Here is a 24,879-nt window from a genome sequence, read left to right on the forward strand (position 1 = left end):
GTTTCCATCAATCCCCATTCAGCCACCATTGTTTGACGTGTAACATACTCTCTTTATAGATTAGGTAGAGTAGGTCAGTTATCTGGGAGGCTAGAGTTTTTTTTACCCCACTTAATGTAATGACTACTTTGTCAACAGTAGCCTTTTAATACCCCCATGTATCCCTTTATCTTCATTTTTAATTGAGTGCTCTTCTAAAAATGATTTTCACTTTAACTTTCAGATTCCTATAAGGAAGTAGAAGATGCATCTACTGTCATTACCTGTGCTATTTTTATTATCATCTTTTATGATACCTGCAGAAGCTACGTTTAATTTGGATTTCTCGTCACTGCTGTCAACTCTTGTGAGTATTATTGTATGTTAGGTACCTTCAGTATATATACATACACTTTAATAATGTCATTGGCACAATTGTATCCTTTATGAGTTGCACCCTGCAACCTGCATCTTGGTAGAAAAATACTTACATTGGCTTAAGACATGGCTGCCCAAAAGGTAGATCCACGGATGTTGTAGAACTACAAGTCCCAAGATGCGTTGCATGCCTTTAGAAAGCATCACGGAAGCTGTAGTTTTAAAACATCTGGGGATAATACTGGCTCAATAGATTTATGGGTAAAGCTGTAAATGGAGTATAGCATAAATGGGTTATCTCTCTCTCTCTCTATATATATATATATATTTAAAAAAAGCGCACCCAAAGAAGCTAAAATATATATGTAAAAGTCATGGAAAGTTAATATTTTAAGATTTTTGTATCAGACAGAAAGTAGCCCTAAGTAGCCATTAACCATACTATGAATGTTATACCTCCCAACTGTCCCAGGTCCAAGTTGGGGTTATGTCTCACCATCCCTGGTTTGTTCCCCAGTGTCCGGGTTCTGGAGACACCAGAATACTGCCTCCACTGAGCGCAGTGCAAGCTCATCATTAGATTATTAGAGGTGTAGATTCATTTTTGGATTTTCAAGTCATATGCTCTGCATCACTTCATACCACTCAGTGTTGGGCCATTCTGACCTTCTCTTGGTTCATGCGACTGGAATTAATCAGACAATAATATGAATGAAGCACAATATACATTTCACTCATTAAACTGAAGAAGATTCAGCTACATTTTTTACATTGATTTTTTTTATTATTTTTATTATTATTTATTTCATGTGTTATTTTAAGTTCAGTTCCACAGCAGTTGGAGTTCTGGAGTTTGTTTATGTTGCTGTGGAATGCACCAAACATACTGACAGAGACAGAACACATCGGCCTTAGGCTGTACTTGTCTGATACAAGTTCCCTCAGATGTTTGGGAGTTACAACCCTTGGGTCCAGGATCCAGGATCCAGTCATAGCTGCCATTGTTAATTCTGGCACTCTCTTTTTAGCGAAATGCTGAACAAGGGGCTGGGAAGAGAGAAACAAAATAAAACAAAATAGCAGACAGAGTGTGTAACATACAGAATAAAGACATATCATGATATGGAAACTGTAACAGTATCTGATAACAATAGATTACCATATATTTAGAACATATCTTAATAGCGTGCCTCGTGTCAAGTCCACACAATGCGGAACCATGGTGGAGAACAGATTAAGTTGCAGTGAAACAAAAACAAAATGATATATATGTATATATCCTACAGCATATTCACTAAGAGCAATATAACATTACCATATTTGGTGAAACTAACTTGTTTTTGTGTGTCTTCTTCCAAAGCAGCTAATTTAATTAAATTTAGCAAATAACTTGGCATATCAAGCTCACCATTCCATAATTTCTGTTTTATTTCTGGTTAGCGCAGAAAGTAACGGATAATTACTGATTAGAGATTTGTACGGTTTTGATGTTTTGTCTGTTGCCTGTTTCAAATGACCATAAGGCACACTGTAACAATTAAACTCCAGTTACAGGCATAACGAGTCACGGAATGCTGCAGGGTTTTATAAAAGAGATGTTGGCAAACCCCCCATTATTTCTTGTTGGAGGATTTAACCATCCTGACATGTGTAAGATTTATTTTACTTTAATTCATTTAAACAGAACTCCCACCCATACCAAACCATTCTTGTTTGGCTCCAGGATCCAGGCCTGTTTAGTCATGGTTCATTTCACTGAGATAATAAATATAATGGATTTTAGAATTGCAATGCTCACTTAACAGTGGCTTGTGTTACATCCGACAACTGAACTACAAAATGCAGGAAGACCAAAAATATGGTCCTGTTTAGTGTGGAGATAAGAGTTATATAAAGCCTGGCTGAGCTTGACAGGAGCTACAGTTTACAGCATCTACATAGTCTACCATGGGGTAACCTGTGCTTTAGCAGACTGCTCTAGGATGATTGGAGCTGTAGTGATGCAGTTCTGAATGCAGGATTATCTCACCATTGCTAGAACAGACTTCTACACATTTAACTTGCTATTTTAAACACACTAGTTTGATTGTAGAAATGGTATAAGCAAAGCATCTTCTATAGTAGGTAACCTTTGGCACTACATCTCCCAAAAAACTCTTGCAGTGCACAATACCTCGAGCTCCGAATGTTGCCTATCCCTGTTGTAGAGCCTAATTTTCTGCTGTAGCATTAGGATGTCCCCTCACCTGAACAGGGTCATGCAGCCCAATACACATCAAAGCCTCAAATTATTAATGCACCTGGCTTATTTTATAGCTGACACTAAACAGACAGGGAAATATTATTCATTACTCAATCCCAGCCATAACCCTAAGTCAGGGCAAAGCATCATGGGAGTTGTAGTTTTATCACAGTGGGATCTATCTTTCCTTCTTAATTAGATCACTAGATGGTGAACAATGGTTCATTACTTGTTGCACTATTTCAGCATTGCCCAAAGTTATATCAGACCTATCTATATCTACTATGTCATTAAACCTCATTACCATAAGCTCTTAATATAGAATTCTAGCGTACAAGTTGCAATTCAGAGACAGTATGAGCTGGCTCGTCTAATCAAATTCCTTTTAATCTATACCCAAACTAATCAATTCATGCAGGATTTACCTGTGGAGTCTTAATGAAAATGCGACTTCACAAGTAAATCCTGGATGAATTGATTCGTTTGAGCGTAGATTAAAAGGAATTTGATTTGGACAAACTGACCAAAACAAGTCTATGGCCCACACTTCAATAATCCACAATCCAGTTCCGTGAGCCTCTGCGACCTCCCATTTCACAGTTGACCTGTCGTAGCTCCTAGACATTTCTGTATCACAATAACAGCACCTGCAGTTGACCAGGACAAACTGGATGAATGAGTGACAACGTGACATCCCATATCACGTACAAAGTCATTGATCTCCGCAGTACAAGTCATTCAACTGACAGTACTGCTCTATTAGTATTTTATAATAGAATAGTGTGGTACATGGAATTGGAGGGATTTTTCCTTAATAGGGATTGTTTTTGTGGATAACACTGAAGAAGAAGTAAAATAAAACTTACTCCATAGTTGCCGAACTCTGTATTACAGTGTATTTTGACCCATGCCTGTTTTGCAAGAGGGATGGAACAGGCTTCCCCAAACTCCAGCCCTCCAGATGTTGCTGAACTACAACTCCCATGATTCTATGAATGAAATAGATAGGCTGAGAATCATGGGGGTTGTAGTTCAGCAACATCTGGAGGGCTGGAGTTTGGGGAAGCCTAGTATGCAACAAAGGTTGTTAGAAGCGTAGGAAGCTGGATTTGACAGCACTCCTTACACAGGAGATGACTGGGGAAGGTGGTTCTAAATTAGCAGGGTTATTCACCAAGTATGAATTAGCAGAAATTTGAAGTGAATTCAAAATGGATACTATATATCGTTAACAATAATAATAATTCAATTTGTTAAGTTAACAAATCTTAAAATATTTAGTTTTGGGTTTTTTTTCAAATAATTTTGCTTACATACATGTACTCTGCAACATACACAAACAAATTCAAAAGATGGTCATTCTATGTTAAAAAGATGATCACTCCATGTTTTCATACTTTTAACTACTTTGTGGGTTAATTCTTGGTAACAGCAGACTGTAGTAAATCAAAAACGTAACTTCAAAATTTAGGCGAAAATTGCTCATTTTAAAAAAAAATCTACATCTACATTTATGGTCGCAAGCTGCTCCTTGCCTGAATTTGGGGTTTCTTATTTATTTATGTATTTATTTATTTTTTCATCCGTTTATTTTTTTCACCACCATTTACTGTTTAGTGGAAAAAACAACCTTCTGTTGCACTTTAGACATGGTAAAAAAAAATGTGTTTTGAGATCTAAGGGTGTGTTTTCCAGAGAGCAATAAACCATTAAAAATGTAGTGATAGTCTTTGTTTATATTTGCTAGAACATTTTACTGGGCTAAACTGCTATACAGTTAGAGTCTAACACTATAATTGTGTACGTCATTAAAATGTATCATAGTACACACAAACCTTTTTTTTAAGGATCACTATAGTGTCAGGAAAACAAACCTGTTTTCCTGACACTATATCATTCATGGGGTACCCTCACCCTCAGGGTCCCCCTCCTGCTGGGCTGAAGGGGTTCATACCCCTTCAGCCACTTACCTTATTCCAGCGCCGGGCTCCCTCGGCACTGGTGTCCTCTCCCCCCCCCTGCCGACGTCATCTCCCTCTGCCGACGTCAGCGGATCCGAATGCGTACGCGCGGCAAGTGCCGTGCGCAAATTCAAGCTGTCAATAGGAAAGTATTTCTCAATGCTTTCCTATGGACGCTCTGCGCGATGGAGGCATAATATGGCAGAAGACAGCCACTAGAACCTGGCTTAACCCTGCAATGTAAACATTTGCATCTGCAGGGTTAAAACCTAAGGGACATTGCACCCAGACCATTTCATTGAGCTGAAGTGGTCTGGGTGACTATAGTGTCCCTTTAAATGACCGAGCATACAACATAGAGTTCCTATCACATCTATTTTTTTTTTTAAACATATGGACCCTCCTTTCAGCTGTCAATCAAGATGGCAAATAGATTATGGGCTTTAGCCAAAGGCTATTACATACATTGACTTAAACCCCTACTAAAAACAGCCCTATGCCACACACTCAGTCCAACCACAAACCCTAATACAGTGGTGTTCTCATGCCTCCCTCCCCCTACCCGTGAAAACATATCCTAATTCCTGGACTGGTAGGGGGCGTGAGGACTGGTTTGGGAACTACTGCTCTAATGTCGTCTGTAAATCATTGTGACATGAAACCTTTGATTGAATGCAGAGTGTTGCATGAACCAATATTTAGAACTTCCATACCATGCTGTATTAACCCTAAATCATTCTATATTAACCCCTCACCCTACGACATTAAAACCTCACACCCACAGCACTTGCCCCATACACTGATGTTTAATTAACTCTAAATACAGTCTATTAAAGTAGCACTGTCACAAATTATATAACTGTAAGTGTTTATTACTCTCTCAGTCTTACAGGAGACTTGGGGCTGACAGATGGAATGGTGCCTAAATGAGAACCTGGGACTCAACTTGGTGCACATGCCTCTATTTGATATATGATGATATAATACCTATATGATATAATACACAAGTAATAGACTCTTTTTTTCTAAAGTTGTTACCAACAAAATGCCCTTGTAACTGTATCAGTTTATAAAAAACAGAAGTTTGGAATCCGTCTAAGAATTGTTCGCATTTGGCTTAATTCAAGCATTGATCAGCATCTAATTATTCTCTGTATCTTTTAGCTTAAAAGTAAAAATAATGGGGCAGATTCTGGATACGTCCCAGGGAGCAGTTTATCAAGACACAAACGAGCAGGTAATACAATTTCCTTTTTTATTATTATTACATTACAATCTATACAATTGTTTCAATAGAGTATATGATATCTTTGCAATAATACAAGGATGTTTGTTTTACTATCAAACCTCTTCACTCCCAGAATAGTTTTTAAATGTTTTTAGTTTCATTTACTTTGCAAAACAAAATTTAGTCCTTCTTAAAGCATTACTGTTATCAGCTTAGATAAGAATACATGTTCTTGGCCACACATTTAAAGTTTGCAATTGCAACTGTGCTGGAAATGCAATTCCTCCTTACAAACAGTAAAGGAAGGTTCAGTGGGTTATAACATTCCTATAGTCAGGGAGGAGGAAAAGTGAATAGCTCTCCGAATATAAAGATTGCTATATTCTTAATACCTTTATTTTAGAAATGTATGATTTCACTGTATTTGCTCTATGTGTATAGTATTTCTGAAATTCAGACACTCTTTTTACAGACAGTATGTTGTAGCTTTCAGTAAAGATGTAATGCTAGCATAGCCTCGGGTTCCTTACAATAACCTACAGGTTTGTAAGCCCCTAATATTTGTGAGAAAAAACACGTTTCCTTTTATTTTAACATTTCAGACCCTAAGTGAAATATTATAAGATAAACGGCATTGAATAAAGCTTTTCTTTCACCAAACATTTCTATAAAGGATGAACAAATTTGGGGGTTTGGAGAGGTCTGGAGTACAACACTTTCCCCACATAGTTACATAGTTACATAGCTGAAAAGAGACTTGTGTCCATCAAGTTCAGCCTTCCTCACATTTGTTTTTTTGCTGTTGATCCAAAAGAAGGAACAAAAAAAAAAAAAAAAAACAACCCAGTTTGAAGCACTTCCAATTTTGCAACAAACTAGGAAAAAAATCCTTCTTGACCCCAGAATGGCAGTCAGATTAATCCTTGGATCAAGAAGCTATTACCCTACATTAAAAAATTATTTCCTTGAATATTCTGTTTTTGCGAGTATGCATCTAGTAGCTGTTTGAACATCTGTATGGACTCTGATAAAACCACTTATTCAGGCAGATAATTCCACATCCTTATTGTTCTTACTGTACAAAAAAACTATTTTTTTGCCTTAGGTGAATCTAAACACATGACCTTGTGTCCTATATAAAGTCCAATTTGTGAATAGATTTCCACATAATGGTTTGTATTGGCCCCGGATGTATATATTTGTATAATGTTATCATATCCTCTCTGAGGCAACGTTTTTCTAAACTAAAGAGGTTTAAGTTTGTTAACCTTTCTTCATAGCTGAAATGTTCCATTCCTTTTATTAATTTTGTAGCTCGTCTCTGCACTTTTTCTATTGCCATAATTTATAAAGAGGCAAAATTATATTCTCATCCCAAGAATTAATGCCCTTTTTCATGCATGACAACAGTGGCGTACATACCGCGGTCGCAGGGGTCGTGGCTGCGACCGGGCCTGGCTAACCAGGGGGCCAGGCCGCCCTGCGACCTGGTATGTACGCCAGTGTGGCTAGCCTCTTCTTCTGGGGGGCCCAGGAGCTAGCCACCTCAGGTCCCCCCAAGGCTGGCACTGGTGTCACCGGGCGGGCAGGCGGGCATGCGAGGGAGCACTCTCCCCTGAGCGCTCTCTACCCAGCTCCCTCGCGCACCGCACTGATGCAGGAGCTGGAATATAATGTCATATTCCGGCTTCGGCATCAGTAAGCAGCGTGCGAGGGAGCTGGACAGAGAGCACTCAGGGGAGAGTGCTCCCTTGCACGCCCGCAGGACCAGCCGCCGGGCAGCCCCACTGGACCCCAGGGAATCCCCTCAGCAATGCCAAAGGTAAGGAGGCTGGGGGATCACATTTAAAAAAAAAAAAGTGTTTTTGTGTGTGTGTTAGTGTTGGAGTGTGTGTGTTAGTGTTAGTTTTTGTGTCAGTGTGTGTTACTGTGTGTTAGTTTCTGTGTGCCTGTTATTGAGTGTATGTCTGCTACTGAGTGTCAGTGTGTGTGTTAGTTTGTGTGTCAGTGAGTGTGTGTGTGTCAGTGAGTGTTTTACTGTGTGTGTCTGTTAGTGAGTCTGTTTGGTGTCTGATAGTGAGCGTGTGTTTGTCAGTTAGAGTGTATGTTTTGTAAGTGAGTGTGTATGTGTGTCTGTCTGTCAGTGAGTGTGTATGTATGTCTGAGAGACACTGAGTGTGTCTCTGTCAGTAAATGTGTGTGTCTGTCAGCTAGTGTTTATGCGTCTGTTTGTGAGAGTGCATGTATTTAAAACCCCTTCAGCACTTGCCTTTCTCCAGCGCCGGACTCCCTTGGCACTGGGGATCCCTCCGGCCTGATCCGCCTCTCAGTTCCGAATGCGCATGCGCGGCAAGAGCCGCGTGCACATTTAAACCGCCTAGCGTCTTCTCACTGTGATTTTCACAGTGAGAATCGCGGAAGCGCCTCTAGCGGCTGTCAGTGAGACAGCCACTAGAGGCTCGATTAACCCTCAGTGAAACATAGCAGGTTCTCTGAAACTGCTATGTTTTCAGCGGCAGGGTTAAAACTAGAGGGACCTGGCACCCAGACCACTTCATTGAGCTGATGTGATCTGGGTGTCTGTAGTGGTCCTTTAAGTATATGTGTATCTGCATGCACTGGCATACATTCCGCGGTCGCAGGGGTCGCACCCCTGCGACCCCTGCAACCAGGTGCCCGCCGCCATGTGTCGGGGCCGGGCCCGCTCAGAGTAAGCACGCGGAGTGGGGGAGCCATGGATTAATTTTTGCACCGGGGCCCCATGGGCCGTGTGTATGACTGCATGACACTGCATGACACTGCATGACAATACCTTTCTGGCCTTAGCCCCTGCTGATTACATTGCACATTGTTGCATAGTTTGTTGTCTATAACAATTCCCAAATCCTTTTCGTTTGTTGTTTTTCCCTCGCTTCCATTTAGGGTATAAGTTGCTTGTGCATTCTTGATGCCAAAGTACATAACGTTGCATTTGTCAACATTAAATTTCATCTGAAATATGAGTTCCCAGTCCACCACCTTTATAGAAACAGTGTCCTTTGATGAGTTGTGCTGGGATAGGGCACTCAAACCCAGGGATTTCACCCACTTTATGCAAATAAGGGATTAAAGTTATGGGAAAATGGGAAGGGTCTGCCCGAAGAATCGAAAAGTCACCCAGGTGTGAAAACATTCCAGGCTGTCTGCCAATCACACAGGACATCTAACTAGGTGTGGACTATGCAGACAGATATTTTCTATTATCTATGGGCCTATGTCATGGACATGGGCCTAGAGATTCAGCTCCATTAACCCCTATGTAAATCCAGCCCTGGCTCTGGCAGCAGAGTGGTTACGGGCGAAGTACCTACTATGGAGGAGCTAAAGTCCAAAATAACCGATAACTATCTTATGAATAAATTGACGGCCATGGTCCATAACAGCACACAGTTATTCACAAAGGTTTGGTCATCTTTGGATGAGTTGGGGGGGTTGAGTTGCAAGTGTTTCTTTGATAACAGTATATTTATTTTAGTATTTTAGTATTGTTGTTGTTAGTATTGTCATGTGCTGTTTTGTTGGTATAACATTTGTGAGTTAATCAAACAACACAATAATAGTGTCAGTTCCCAGAGAACAATGCAATATTGTATCACTTGGAAGTTACCTTAAATCTGTTGTATCATTGGCGTTGTCTAATCATGTCTTCATGTGAGCAGATAAAGAATTAAAAGAATATTAGAAACAAATCAATGAAAAATGTGTACGATTATCTAATTTCTAAGTTTGTCTGAAAAGCAGTCTATATACATTATTATATGTGTGTGCTACCAAGATAATATTCATGCTATACATAATTTATTTCAAACAAATCGTGCTTGGTAGTGAAGGGGTTAAGATAACATATCGGAACTCAGACAATTCCTAGCTCCTCTTGTGTTCCTCCATATAGATGTCATGTAGATTAGATTACCTATATTGTCCAAGCAGTCTGACTAAGCAGTGAGTGAAAATGAGCTGACAGGCATCCAAATTGTTAAAACTAAGTTAGCCCGGAGTAAAAACAAAACAAAAACAGCACTTCAGATCTTTTATTATCGTTTTTTTTTTTAAACAGATGTAAAAAAAAAACCAGAACAATGTTGATTATAATTCGAATTACAGCAGAATACGTATATTTTCACAAAGACATTCAGCAAATTAATGTTTTTTTTCCTCTGGGCTATAAAATTATTGTATAATATCATTTCTAATTTATCCATCCGTACTTCCATTGTTACTTTGTATTTTATAAAATCCTTTTTCCGTTTCATACTGCCCATTGAGTCATGTCACACTAAGCATTAAAGACAGTAATAATAATAATAATCTTATTTTGCAGTATGACTCCACACTGTGTTACGTGGGACCCCCAAAGTCTTAGAAACTAGGACACACATATATAGTCCAGGGGTTTCCCTAATCACACTATATGACTCTCACACGTGGAATCCCTGACATAACAATTAACATGAGTAATGCAGTAAATATTTAATTTGAATCTTTCCCAATGTAGTAGATAGTTTAAAACCACTAATGTTGACCAAGCCATAAAAACACAATGAAGCTGGGTGTGGTGAGGAAGATAATTTAGCAGTGAGCCTGTTGCATTTGTTTATCAATAACTTCCTCATAAAGATTTTAGAGGCTTAGTTATTAGAACATGCTAATGGAACAGAGTTAGGGTAAATTATATGAAAACATTTATTTACTTATGTGAAACTTGACGGGAGCTCAGCGTGAATTCAGGGCGAATTTAAAATTTAAGACCAAACAAGCCCAACTGGAAACATTGTTGAATTGGAGAATTTTTCTAACTTGACTAATTTGGCCTAAATGTTGAAATTCACTTTTAATTGCTAGCGATTGTCATTTTGAATATCCCTGTTAGAGACATACATGTACACAAAGCAACACACTGTCAGACAATCACACACAACTACACACTGTCAGACACATACACAGGTAAACAAAGACACACACACACACAGATAGACACTGTCCAGTGGTGGACTCACCGCAGTCTGAGCTTCTGGATAAATATATAAATGTATGCTCGGGGCTACCCTCACGCCCCACATAGCAGATGGTTTTGACCTGAGTGTGGCCTTATGATGGCACTGTTGGTGGTCTGCATCATGTCAGCCAAGTTTGTGCCATGTGTGGAAGTGATGGCACTGCAAATGTGATGGCAGACGATGTGGATGTGACTGGGTGGCATGCGTCCCATGTTAGCTTCTAGTGTTTGTGGGCCACATTTAACATCAGTGAGAATTTACATAATTCAATATAATAAATAATATCTCTCTCATTCACACTTTTTTTTATGCCAAGGAGAGCGAAATTTAAAAAAATAAACTCGAGGTTATGGTCCATTATAGATCAAATTACAGATTATTTATTGCAAACTGTGTTGTGCTGCTGAGCAAACAGATGTGGTGTTATCATTTTTTTTTATTAATTAATACAAATAATAATAATACAGGATTATGGAAACTTATATTGAATTATTTTTATATTAAATTTTCTGCTTAATATGGTAGAAATACACCTTTGATGTGCTCTGTTCTGCCTCCCTAGTGTGTTTTCTGTTTTTGGTTTTTTTACTGTGTCTGTTATTTGCTGCAAGCCTTTTCCAGACAGTCATCTTAGTATACACAGTATCTCATTAGTATCTGGCTGGCAGCCATTTTGGTACACACAGTACACACAGCTGGCAGCCATTTTGGTACACACAACTGGCAGCCATCGTGGGACACACAGTATCTCATTAATATCTATCTGGCAGCCATCTTGGTACACACAGTATCTCATTAGTATCTATATTGCAGCCATCTTGGTACACACAGCTTGCAGCCATCTTGGTACACACAGTGCACACAACTGGCAGCCATCGTGGTGCACACAATATCTTATTATTATCTGGCTGGCAGCCATTTTGGTACACCCATGGCCGCTTTCTGAGGGGAATTTTACACATTATGTTTTTACTGATATTGTTATAAGTCAGTCATTTTTCCTCTCCACCTTGCCTCCTAAGCCAGATACATTTACTACAGTTTGGTGAGCTCCACTTTATTTATAACTATATTGCCAATCTCCGTGCCTGATTTACTTGGGAGTCACTGAAGATATATATATATATTTATATATATATATATATATATATATACACATAATATATTGACTGGAGATATATATATATATATATATATATATATACACACATAATATATTGACTGGAGATATATATATATATATATATATATATATACATAATATATTGACTGGAGATATATATATATACACATAATATATTGACTGGAGATATCTATATATATACACACACACACGATATATTGACTGGAGAGATATATATATATATATACACACACACACATGATATATTGACTGGAGATATATATATATATATATACACACATAATATATTGACTGGATATATATATATATATATACACACATAATATATTGACTGGATATATATATATATATATATATATATACACATAATATATTGACTGGATATATATATATATATATACACACATAATATATTGACTGGATATATATATATATATATACACATATATATATATATACACATAATATATTGACTGGATATATATATATATATACACATAATATATTGACTGGAGATATATATATATATATATATATATATATATAATAAACAATACACAAGATCCAGCGCACTCTCCTATCTACTAAACAGCAACTTCAATGTTGACAGATTTTATTAGTTTGTAAAAGTTTTTTTTTAAAAAACACCTAATCTAGGCAAAAAAAATGGGGATTTAGTTACATTATATGATCATACATTGCATAAGCCTGCCACAACGTCAATGTACCCCATCTTTGGCAGGTCCTACTCTCACAGTCTAATGTCTGCTCTTATGAGATTAACCCACTTGGGGAAAAATTCCATCTGAGGCTCTCTGCAGTACAAGGCTAAACAGGGACCTGAGATGAGGCACCTGTAACAGGGAGGGGTGCAAAACCAAGGAGTTGGCTAGACTCCCAAATATATATAGGACACATGGGGGGATGGTTGCACTCACCTAAACATGCTTAAATGGGGTGCTGCTGGGGGCCATATTATACAATAAACAATACACAAGATCCAGCGCACTCTCCTATCTACTAAACAGCAACTTCAATGTTGACAGATTTTATTAGTTTGTAAAAGTTTTTTTTTTTAAAAACACCTAATCTAGGCAAAAAAAATGGGGATTTAGTTACATTATATGATCATACATTGCATAAGCCTGCCACAACGTCAATGTACCCCATCTTTGGCAGGTCCTACTCTCACAGTCTAATGTCTGCTCTTATGAGATTAACCACTTACTTGGGAAAAAATTCCATCTGAGGCTCCATCTGAGGCCCCCCATGTGACCCCCCCCCCCCCCCCGCAGAGCCAGTATCCGCCATGTGGATCAGCCTCGTGAATCTGGATGATCTCAGCCAATCCAATGTTTCCTATAGGAAGGAGGTGTGAGGATAGTGTGCATGCGCGGCAATACACTGCATGATGGGCATAATGACAGCCAGGGCTGTGGGGGGAACAGCGGTAGGGAAGGGAATGTAAAGTACAATTATTGTTATGACTACATTCTTTATGTGCCAGTTTGAGAGATCTGCTAAATCTCCAAGTGGTCCTCAGTTGCTTCCAAGCCCCTTATCTGTCTCGGGCCCCTTACTGGGGTACTGTCTGTACCAACCTAATGGCGGCCCTGCCAGTGAGGGCTGGGCTATAGGCGACCAGGAATCCACATTCAGTATTAAACTGCTGGAAAATGGTTTAACATTAAATGGTGGTACAGTGCCTTGGGACACGGGAATTATAATTAATTCAATGAGAGGAAATTATTATAGTGCCTACAGGGTGCCTTTAACCCCTTAAGGACCAAACTTCTGGAATAAATGGGAATCATGACATGTCACACATGCCATGTGTCCTTAAGGGGTTAAACAATTTTCATAGACACAAACATTTGGGGTATTGGTACACAATGCGATTAAAGTGACACTTTTTTAAGTCATTTTTTTAAATTAACTTTTGAAAAACTTGGGGGGAAAAAGTAAAGGAAAGGGTACATAAAAAAAAGGGGGGGGAGAAAGGGGGGGAAATCATTCTCAATAACTCATCTCCTTTTTGTTTATTTCCATGGGTTGTGTTTTCTCCCTGAGGTGACATGGTATTCAGGCCTTCCTTGTTTCAGAGGTTTTCTATTGTATTTATTTCACTATGAGAGGACTGGGTGCCTCACTGGAGGGATGCTGAGATTTTTGGAGATTAGACTGACACATTTTTCTGTGATCTCTTTTACATTTGCACAAATGGGGGCTGTTCATTTTTAAAAATCAGCATATTTTTGCAGTTTTGGTTTTCAGCACAGTACAAAATGGTATCTCGTTAATAATACCCAACATATTGCAATACTGGGTTTATCCACTAAACTGGGAGGGGAACTGAAAAGGGAATCTGAAATATTGGACCAAACTAGAGAGTAATACCATTTCAGGTGCGTTATCTTAAAATTCCAGTTACCCTGTCAATATTTCCCATTACCAGGATTACTGAGTAACGGTATCTTCTTCTACTGCTTGCTGAGAATTGTATTGGATATGGTTAATATCCATACCAACCAAGTGTCCCTATTGAGGAAGGACAGTCCCTATTTTTGACCCATATCCCTCTGTCCTTCTTTTCTATCCTAATGTCCGTCTTTTGTAGAAACTCCATATTGTTGGTTTATCTGAGTGTATAACAGAGCTCCACAGCAATAACACTCTCAGTAATGTAGCTTTATACATGTTTAAAAATCAGTCTGTTTAAATAAGATACATTATTCTCCAATGTCAAAGGTTGAAAAGACTGATAATTCTGTAGGTTTAGACATATGCAATAAAAATAATACTCATTATAAATAGTAAACAATGCTAGAATAAGCCCAGTCAAGTATCAAAAATATTGTTTCTTATTTTTTTATGATCTACATTTTTATGCAGTTTAAAAGAATATGGATACAATAACAGATAGGCTTTCAGATTGTTAAATAACATTAGGCAACATGACCTTTGCATGAGATTAATTATATTCCACATGCATGTAAATTGAACTCATCCGCACTATGAGGCCATCAGAACATTTATTTTATTTATTTATAAAATATTTTACCAGGAAAGATACATTGAGATTTCTCTCGTTTTCAAGTAGGTCCTGGGTCCACAAAATAGGGTACAATAAAATACAAAAACATAGAAACATAGAAACATAGAATGTGACGGCAGATAAGAACCATTCGGCCCATCTAGTCTGCCCAGTTTTCTAAATACTTTCATTAGTCCCTGGCCTTATCTTATAGTTAGGATAGCCTTATGCCTATCCCACGCATGCTTAAACTCCTTTACTGTGTTAACCTCTACCACTTCAGCTGGAAGGCTATTCCATGCATCCACTACCCTCTCAGTAAAGTAATACTTCCTGATATTATTTTTAAACCTTTGTCCTTCTAATTTTAGACTATGTCCTCTGGTTGTGGTAGTTTTTCTTCTTTTAAATATAGTCTCCTCTTTTACTGTGTTGATTCCCTTTATGTATTTAAATGTTTCTATCATATCCCCCCTGTCTCGTCTTTCCACCAAGCTATACATGTTAAGATCCTTTAACCTTTCCTGGTAAGTTTTATCCTGCAATCCATGAACCAGTTTAGTAGCCCTTCTTTGAACTCTCTCTAAGGTATCAATATCCTTCTGAAGATATGGTCTCCAGTACTGTGTACAGTACTCCAAGTGGGGTCTCACCAGTGTTCTGTACAATGGCATGAGCACTTCCCTCTTTCTACTGCTAATACCTCTCCCTATACAACCAAGCATTCTGCTAGCATTTCCTGCTGCTCTATTACATTGTCTGCCTACCTTTAAGTCCTCAGAAATAATCACCCCTAAATCCCTTTCCTCAGATGTTGAGGTTAGGACTCTATCAAATATTCTGTACTCTGCCCTTGGGTTTTTACGTCCAAGATGCATTATCTTGCACTTATCCACATTAAATGTCAGTTGCCACAACTCTGACCATTTTTCTAGTTTACCTAAATCATTTGCCATTTGGCTTATCCCTCCTTGAACATCAACCCTGTTACATATCTTAGTATCATCCGCAAAAAGACACACCTTACCATCAAGACCTTCTGCAATATCACTAATAAAAATATTAAAGAGAATGGGTCCAAGTACAGATCCCTGAGGTACCCCACTGGTGACAAGCCCAAGCTTCGAATATACTCCATTGACTACAACCCTCTGTTGCCTGTCACTCAGCCACTGCCTTACCCATTCAACAATATTGGAATCCAAACTCAAAGATTGCAGTTTATTGGTAATCCTTCTATGTGCAACAGTGTCAAAAGCCTTACTGAAATCTAGGTAAGCAATGTCTACTGCACCACCCTGATCTATAATTTTAGTTACCCAATCAAAAAAATCAATAAGATTAGTTTGGCATGATCTCCCTGAAGTAAACCCATGTTGTCTCTGATCTTGAAATCCATGTGTTTTTAGATGTTCAACAATCCTATCCTTTAACATGGTTTCCATCACTTTCCCCACTACTGAAGTAAGGCTTACTGGCCTATAGTTGCCCGACTCCTCCCTATTACCTTTCTTGTGAATGGGCACAACATTCGCTAACTTCCAATCTTCTGGGACTACTCCTGTTAACAATGAATACACACAGGACTACTCCTGTTAACAATATTAACACACAATTTATCCACAATTGGTTTTTTTAAATGTATTTTTTATAATTCTTTATTTTTTGTCGTGCAAAGAATTGGTACAATAAGCGTGCGGTGCCACATTAGTGTGACGTATTTAACAGTTACCATAACAGAAACATAGGTATGGCATACATATTACATGCACAGATTTTGTGTTAGTGGTTGGTATCTTGTTGTCTAGAGCGTATGCGAGATTTAGTGTGTGCCTCGAGTGGGAAACATCGCTTGTTCCCCTTTGCAGATGAGGGGGATGAGGGAAGGACTGTGCCTGCATGATAGTTGTCTGAGCCGCTGTGGACTCTGCTTCGTCGTGTAGGCTGCTTATCTAAGAGCAAATATTTGGGCAGCGGAGTGGGTTGGGCCTTGGTGTCAGCACTGTGTGTACTGTGGGTCTATGGGTGGGGTACATGTTGTGGGTACCTGCACTGTTTAGGTATTTATTTGTGTGATCCAACCTGTACCTAGCTGTTAGGTGTGGGTGTTATGCGCCTCTCCGCTGCCTTCTCGTTTGTCCTCCCGTGGACATCTAGAGCCAGGATTGCGGCCTTGTCTTTACGTTGTTGAAAGCGGGCTATGAGGTCGTGTGAGGCCGTTGTTGGTGCTCTGACCGGTTTTGGAATCCGGAATATGCTCTCAAGGTGGATGGCTTTGACCGCTTTCGGTGTAAGCAGTTCTGTCTTGAGTCTGCGTACATAGTGCGGTAGCTCCTCGGTTGGTATGTCGTCGGGTATCCCCCGTATCATTAAGTTAGCTGCTCGGCGGGTGTCCTCCACGGCGGCGAACCACAGGTCAAATTCTTCGTTCCTGCTCTGCAGGCTCTTAATTTCTGCTTGCATGGAGGTGATGCTGGGGAAGAGAGGTAGAATTGCAATATTCACTAGACTTGTGTACTATGCAGAAAATTGGTTCGGCTGAAGCATTTTTTCCAAGAATTAAATATGGTTCATTCATTTGACGACTCGACTTGTTCAAATATTGTCCATGAAAACTATTCGGAAAAAATTATTTGGATGAACCAAAAAAAAGCACATATACATCAAATATATATATATATATATATTTTTTTTTAACTGCACCTCCATTTTTCCAGCTATTGGTCACTTCTCACTAGTTCTGTGAATAAAGTCAACATTTAGTGACTGTTGCCCAGCCATCAATCATTTTTTTAAATTTATTTCTTAGCGCCACAGCAGAACTCCACATACTGAATCAAACAAACATGTTTGGCCACTGCGTCAGTCAATTACTCGGTTATAAGTCTATAACGCTATTTTACGTCCTGATCAAAGTTCACAAGCTGAAATGAAATGTTGCCTGTTTTGGCATAAAACTCAAATAAAGGATTTTCTGCAGTAAAGACGCTGAGTACCAGTATGGAGTAAATGTTTATACAATTTGTTACCAGGCACCAGGCATTTGGATAAGATTGATGCTGAAGTGCAGAGCTATCCATTGAAGATATGGATTTGTCTGAACAGCTGATCGGCCTAAATTTGCATGAAATGTATTTCTTCCAAAACCAAGCACACATGTCTATTATTTAGAAAGAAATGTAAAACAGCTCAACATGGATGAGCCATCTAATTGCTTTCTACATCTCAAATATTGCCAGCAGGATAAGGTTTCCATTAGGGGTCTTTTTTGCCTTGCAGTCATGTTTGTGAGAGAAGTTGAGGCAGAGTGAACTGAAGGCCTTGCATTGCATTCTCATTTTAGAATCCGCAGTGTTGTAGTGACAGAAGGAAATAAGGAAGCAGTTGAGATCATCAATCACTACGTAACCAAATCATATACTAGCAACTATCAGCAACAGGAAAACAAAAATACTTATGTTAAATAACCTCTTGATCAACTTTTAAGGGATCAGCAGTGCTGATGGCATGGATTTATCTCTGTTAAATGGCATGGATTTATCTTGTTCTGTAGTTTCTCTTCTAATAGGTATTTACTCAGAATATTAATGGAGAATTAATTGGGCAATGTTTAACATTAAAAATACAGATAACATCAAACTCTGCATAGGCAGGAAAAAAACATTTTACCCCAGACAAGAAGAAGAGTCATATGTTTGCATATCTCACAAATCTGGGCTTCTGTCCCAGGTCTGTTCTTTGGTGTCCACCCTCTAGGGACATGAGAGATAGATCCCAATAAACTTCTCATTAGTCAGGCTTGTGCAATTATTGCAGTGCATTCTAATTATACGATGTGTGCTCTAGCATGCTTACACCCAGGACTTACCTGCCCCTCATTGGGAGAACCAAACCTTTTTTGGGAGTCCCGTCTCTCTTGTGTCACCAGGGAGGTCCAAAGCATGCCTCTTATTTACCCATCTATCTCACATTCATTTTTACCAATGTAGGTATGTGTTAGGTATGTGTACATATATACAGCTAATCATATTTTAGTTGTTGTTTTTTATATATATATATATATATATATATATATATATTGTACGGTGCTACGGAATTTGCTGGTGCTATATAAATAATGATAATAATATATATATATATATATATATATATATATATATATATACAGTTGCAAGAAAAAGTATGTGAACCCTTTGGAATAAAATGGATTTCTGCACAAATTGGTCATAAAATGTGATCTGATCATCATCTAAGTCACAACAATAGACAATCACAGTCTGCTTAAACTAATAACACACAAAGAATGAAATGTTGCCATGTTTTTATTGAACACACCATGTAAACATTCACAGTGCAGGTGAAAAAAGTATGTGAACCCTTGGATTTAATAACTGGTTGAACCTCCTTTGGCAGCAATAACTTCAACCAAACGTTTCCTGTAGTTGCAGATCAGACGTGCACAATGGTCAGGGGTAATTCTTGACCATTCCTCTTTACAGAACTGTTTCAGTTCAGCAATATTCTTGGGATGTCTGGTGTGAATCGTGTTCTTGAAGTCATGCCACAGCATCTCAATCGGGTTGAGGTCAGGACTCTGACGGGGCCACTTCAGAAGGCGTATTTTCTTCTGTTTAAGCCATTCTGTTGTTGATTTACTTCTATGCTTTGGGTCATTGTCCTGTTGCAACACCCATCTTCTGTTGAGCTTCAGCTGGTAGACAGATGGCCTTAAGTTCTCCTTCAAAATGTCTTGATAAACTTGGGAATTCATTTTTCCTTCGATGATAGCAATCCGTCCAGGCCCTGACGCAGCAAAGCAGCCCCAAACCATGATGCCCCCACCACCATAATTCACAGTTGGGATGAGGTTTTGATGTTGGTGTGCTGTGCCTCTTTTTCGCCACACATAGTGTTGTGTGTTTCTTCCAAAAACTCAACTTTGGTGGCATGGATTCCTTATGTGGAAAAGATATTTCTACAGTAACCATTTTCACTAAAATAGTTTTTTTTAATATATTAATTTGGATCTTGAGTAGATCAATGCAACACGTTAACTTGTTTTTAAGTTGTTTATCATTATAGTGATTTGAATACTGGTCAACCATTATTGGTGATAGTGAAGCACTATGATGAATGTGAGATTGTGTAAGTTAATTGTAATCTATACAGAATTCACTTATACAGAAAAAAAATCCTTCACAGGTTAAAGCATTTCATTAAAAAAATTTTTGGGAGAAAGAGATAATAACAACCAAACCTCTACAATACTAAGCATGTCCAATCCATATGGGTGGGGTGAGGCAGATCCATAATTATTGAGACAGTCTGATATGCTATTGGCTCTGACACGTTTCAATGCCCATTGTATACAGCCTGCACATTGGCAAGGCAACTGGAGCATATTTATGTTATCATGTGATCACTAGAAGTACATTCTTGGTAAGCAAGTCTAAAGGCATACAGGCCCACTCTTCACGTAGAACTGTAACATTTGGAGTTCTGCTGTCAGAACACATGCAGATTAAACTATATTTGCTATGAGAAGCAAACCTATCGGTGGTTTTTGAACAGTCAATACTTGAATTATACAACATAAGTGTAAATGTAATCCTTCTTTACTATATTTTACTTGGTTGTTATGATTTAAATTGTTTACTTTAGATGTCTTATTTGCCATAATTCATTGGAGGAAATGCCTGATTGTCACTTTAATATCATTTATTAATTAGCTAATGAACGTCAAAGTAATATTTTACAAATGTTTTTTTCATTTCCAAAGCTGATCAAATGGCCATTCCATTGATCAAGAAAAAGTCCTTTCATTTTGTTTTGTTTTTTCATCCTGTCGATGAGTTGGCAATGGTAAAGTCCCTTTTTATATTTCATACGTAAACATGTGTTTGTTTGAGGTGTCACAGTATTCTTAGGTATCAGACTGTTAAGTTACATTATACCGTTTCTTTAAATATTTCCACAAAAGAAGTGGTGGAAAAACGAGCACTGCTTTTCTAAGCTGGGGTGACCTTCTACGGATGAATTAATAGCATTTCTGTAAAGACGTACGTGGGGTAAAAATAACTCCAAGAATGTGTTATGACAGTGTGTTCACTTTAAGCAAGAGACATGAGTCACTATCATGATTTTGCAGCTCGTCTCCTAACTCTCTGACGACAGAAAAATGAAGATGGGACAGTTTCAGAAATCAGATTAACTTTTTTTTTTTTATACCCATCTTATTGGCCTATACAGATCAAGAATAGGTAGCAACCCCCAGACAGTGAACCATGGGTTATGTGTCTGTTTATATTTTAGCTCATGGTCACGAGCTTCGGCTACTTTTCTGACTGAGTATTTTGAGAGTTGTAATCCATGATAAATGCTAGAGATCACTACCTCACAGGTTCATTCTGGGAATCAGTAAATAAAGAATACTGAAAAAGGATGCATGCGCCTCAGGCTACTCTAATTCCATTTACTTAGGCCAGTATTTTTTTCATTCATACAATGCCACCTAGTGGCCGATGACTCTGTATATCTATATCCATCATGTTTACCTGGACAAATATCACTTATACATATGGCTGGGCAACACATGAAAAGTGCTGCCTTTTTTCTTTGTTTCTAGCTTCCACCTCTATGCATGTTGTGAAGGTAACATCACAGTAAAGTTCAAACGATGTGCAACATTCCGGACTCGCAGTTCCAATAGCACTATTTTTCACAGACACCCAGAGAGTTTAATAATTTTCCTATCACCTACTGAATCTGACATTTCAGCCAAACATTTACAATTTGACTTACATCACCTTGGAATCTTTTATTATTGAATATATATATATTTCTTTATGTTAACTGTTTAACTCTTGTTGCTAACAACAAACGGAGCACAAGGCAACATGATGGATTTCATCACGCTCCTTAAGAAATATGAGTTAAAACACAGCTTAACTTTAGAAGCTGGGTAGATAGAACATTTTACTCACCATCCAGACAGCCTCTATATTACCTGGAAGAGTTTTTTGTGTCTTTCCATTCGGACATTTTTGTAAATAAATAACATTGAAAAGAACAATAACATTCTAAAAGTTAAGCATAAAAGCGTATTTGCTAAATGCAGAATTATGTTGAAAATGAAATTGCAATATCACGTTATAATAACCAAGCTGTGACCGTGTATGAGTTTTGTTTTGTTTTTTAATTCTTTATTTTGGCGTGCAAGAAAAGAATTACATACAGGCTGGTAGAGCAACGACAGCTTCTACTAGCTTAATATGGTTGAACAGTTGTTAACATCGTCATGGCATATGAAACAATTGCACTTTACATTTTTATGAGTAAAATCAACAGGTGTCAACATCGTTTGTAGTATAAAACTTGAGAAATAAGCTACAAAACCAACGTTAGGATGAGATTAAATATAATTAAATGTGTTGCCGCGGTAGCGTGCTGAGTTATGACGTCGAGGATGTCAGTGGGTACATAAGAGTGTTTAAACTAATAATGGATCTGTCAGCTTAGTTATGGAGTGACCTGGGTCCTGGGCCCAGGAGGTTATTCCATGATATGGCAGCGCTTTTGGTATTACATACTGGGTGTGCTGCTGCCTAGCGCGAGGTCTTAGCTAAAGAGGTTGACCTTGTGCCGATTCTAATGTGCCAGGTATGTGTCAATAAAAGGTATGATCTCTGCAGGTCTATGGATTCCTTAGGTTACTCCAGTAGTGGAGTATGTGTTGCATGAGGGAGGGGCTCTGTGCAGGTTGACATAGTAGCATAAGAAGGATTGGTAGCTTTAAAAATTACCCAGGGGTAAGGAAGGCGATGCGAACTATGGGCCATGTGGTCTGTACCTGCCTTGTATTGCAGAAAAGTAGGAGGAAGCCCTCCAGCAGTCCATGCTGGTTGGTCTATACCCCTTCTGGAGGCCCGTGATTTGGCCCTAGGTGTGCTAGTACTGGGTATTTGCAGCTAAGTAACACTGTGCATCTTTACACGGCTATGATCACTCCACACACATGTACATAAACAAGCTTACTAAGACTATAATGAACGTAATGCACATTAACAATTTCTGGTTGCATAGCCTTCAGTCCTTGCACCTTTGCAGGTGGCCAAGCGTACATTCACCTCGGAGAGGCTGAGCAATGTGTCAGATTAAAATTTACAATGTTAAGCTAAAAAGTCGCAGTAAGTCGCACGCAAACTGACTATGAGCTGATGCGTTAAGCTTAATAGTAAATGGTACCAGCATTGAATTTATAGCGTGAGCAGTCTTAGTTACTTATGCGATTATGGTGTTATAAGGTGGGAAACGTAACCGCGGCTAAAACATAGATTAATAGTCTAAAAAGAGCTATCAGTTGCTTATGTAGTCGGCTATCATACTTAGTATATACCAGAACATTTATGCATTTATGAGTCAGGAACGTTAAGCATAGAATAACAACATAGCATAACAACGAAACCGTATGAGGAAGGGGGTCGGAGCCCCGCGTGGTTTTGCGTATGGATCCCCTGTTACCCGGGGGAAGGGGGGGGAGATATCAGATGGCTTTACATAAGTGGCTTAAAAATGCCCTTGGTTGCTAAAACTCGTGTGAGTTCTACCTTAATAATGTGGCTTTATCATTTCAACATATATATATCATGAGTGGGTCATGAGTCCAGGGGTTGCAGCGAGCGTTGCTGCTGAAAATAGTCTTGTCTGGATACCGGAGAGCTTCAGGACTGCGTCAGGTGTTGGTTGCCGCAGCGCTCGCCATTTCGGCTCCTCTAGGGACAAATGTGACCACTGTTGCGGGGTTCCATGCGGTGTCCTGTGCCAGCGTGGTTCTTTTCTCCGGTGGAGGATGAGCGATCGGGGGAAGTCCCAGGGTCGGTAGTAGCTCAGTTGCCTCTTGTAAGTCCCGTATGGTGGAAGTCCCGTTCCCATGGTGGACCAACATTGTGCGCGAACCTCTCCAATGGTATGTAATATTATGTTGGCGTAGGAGGGCTGTAAAGGGCTGAAGCGTGCGTCTCCATGCCAGGGTGGACCCCGACAGGTCCGCGTAGAAAGATAGCTGCATATTTTCAAACTGGTACGGAGATTTATTCCTCGTGGCTTGCATCACCGCCACCTTGTCTCCATGGTTTTGGAAGCATGCCAGTAGGTCTCTTGGGGCCTTTGGAGGGGCCTTAGCCGCTCGCGAGAGGCGAAATACCCTTTCAATGGGTACCTGTCTGGCATGTTTGGGAGGTAGTAGTGCCTGCATTAGCCTCCGCACCGTGTGCGGGAGTTCAGACTCCGGTATGTCCTCTCTTATGCCCCGGATTTTTATATTCCGGCAGCGACTCTGGTCTTCTAAGGCTGCTATACGTTGCTCGTATGTGGAGTGCTGTAACTTGAGGTCCCGAACCGTTTGTTGGAGGTCTTGGGTGTGTTGCTTGGCGCGCTGGGAGTCTGCCTCCAGCGTGGTCAGACGGCCCGTTAGGCCTTGCAGGTCTTTGCGCAGTTGAGCCATGTCTGCCTGTATTGTGGAGCGGAGGTCTGCTAGGAGGTCTTTCATGACCGTGACAGTCACTGGTGAGGAGTCTGTTTTCGGGGGTGACTTGTGAGGTGGTAGTACCTCGTGTGGCTGCTCCATCTCAGTCTCCGTGTTGAAATCATCAGATATATCTGAGCCGTAGTCGTTGTAAGCGGCCATTTTGGGGCCTTGGGCGCTGAGTGCCTGCTTCCACATGTCGCCGATGCTGTGGTGTTGCCGCGGGTTGTCGGGCTTAGGTTTTTTGTTTTTCCGGCCCATATCGCTGTTGGATGCTGGCAGGTCGGTGTGGCACCGGTTTCGTTGGGCTGGGTTTGCGTAATCCGGTCCAAAGTGTTGTTTTACTGCGGAGCT

At 39.4% G+C, this 24,879-nt stretch overlaps 1 protein-coding gene across 1 annotated transcript in view; it reads left to right on the top strand.

Moving 5' to 3' along the window:
* Positions 1-24,879, top strand: part of LOC134586120 (adhesion G protein-coupled receptor F5-like) — a 113,597-nt gene that overhangs the window by 14,694 nt on the left and 74,024 nt on the right. Inside the window, exons 2-3 of the mRNA XM_063441630.1 lie at positions 224-346; positions 5,725-5,797. Coding sequence (XP_063297700.1) covers positions 245-346; positions 5,725-5,797 — 175 coding nt within the window. The 5' untranslated portion in view covers positions 224-244. The remainder of the gene's footprint in view (positions 1-223; positions 347-5,724; positions 5,798-24,879) is intronic.

Source organism: Pelobates fuscus, chromosome 2 (genome assembly GCF_036172605.1).
Source record: "Pelobates fuscus isolate aPelFus1 chromosome 2, aPelFus1.pri, whole genome shotgun sequence".
Lineage (NCBI taxonomy): Eukaryota > Metazoa > Chordata > Amphibia > Anura > Pelobatidae > Pelobates > Pelobates fuscus.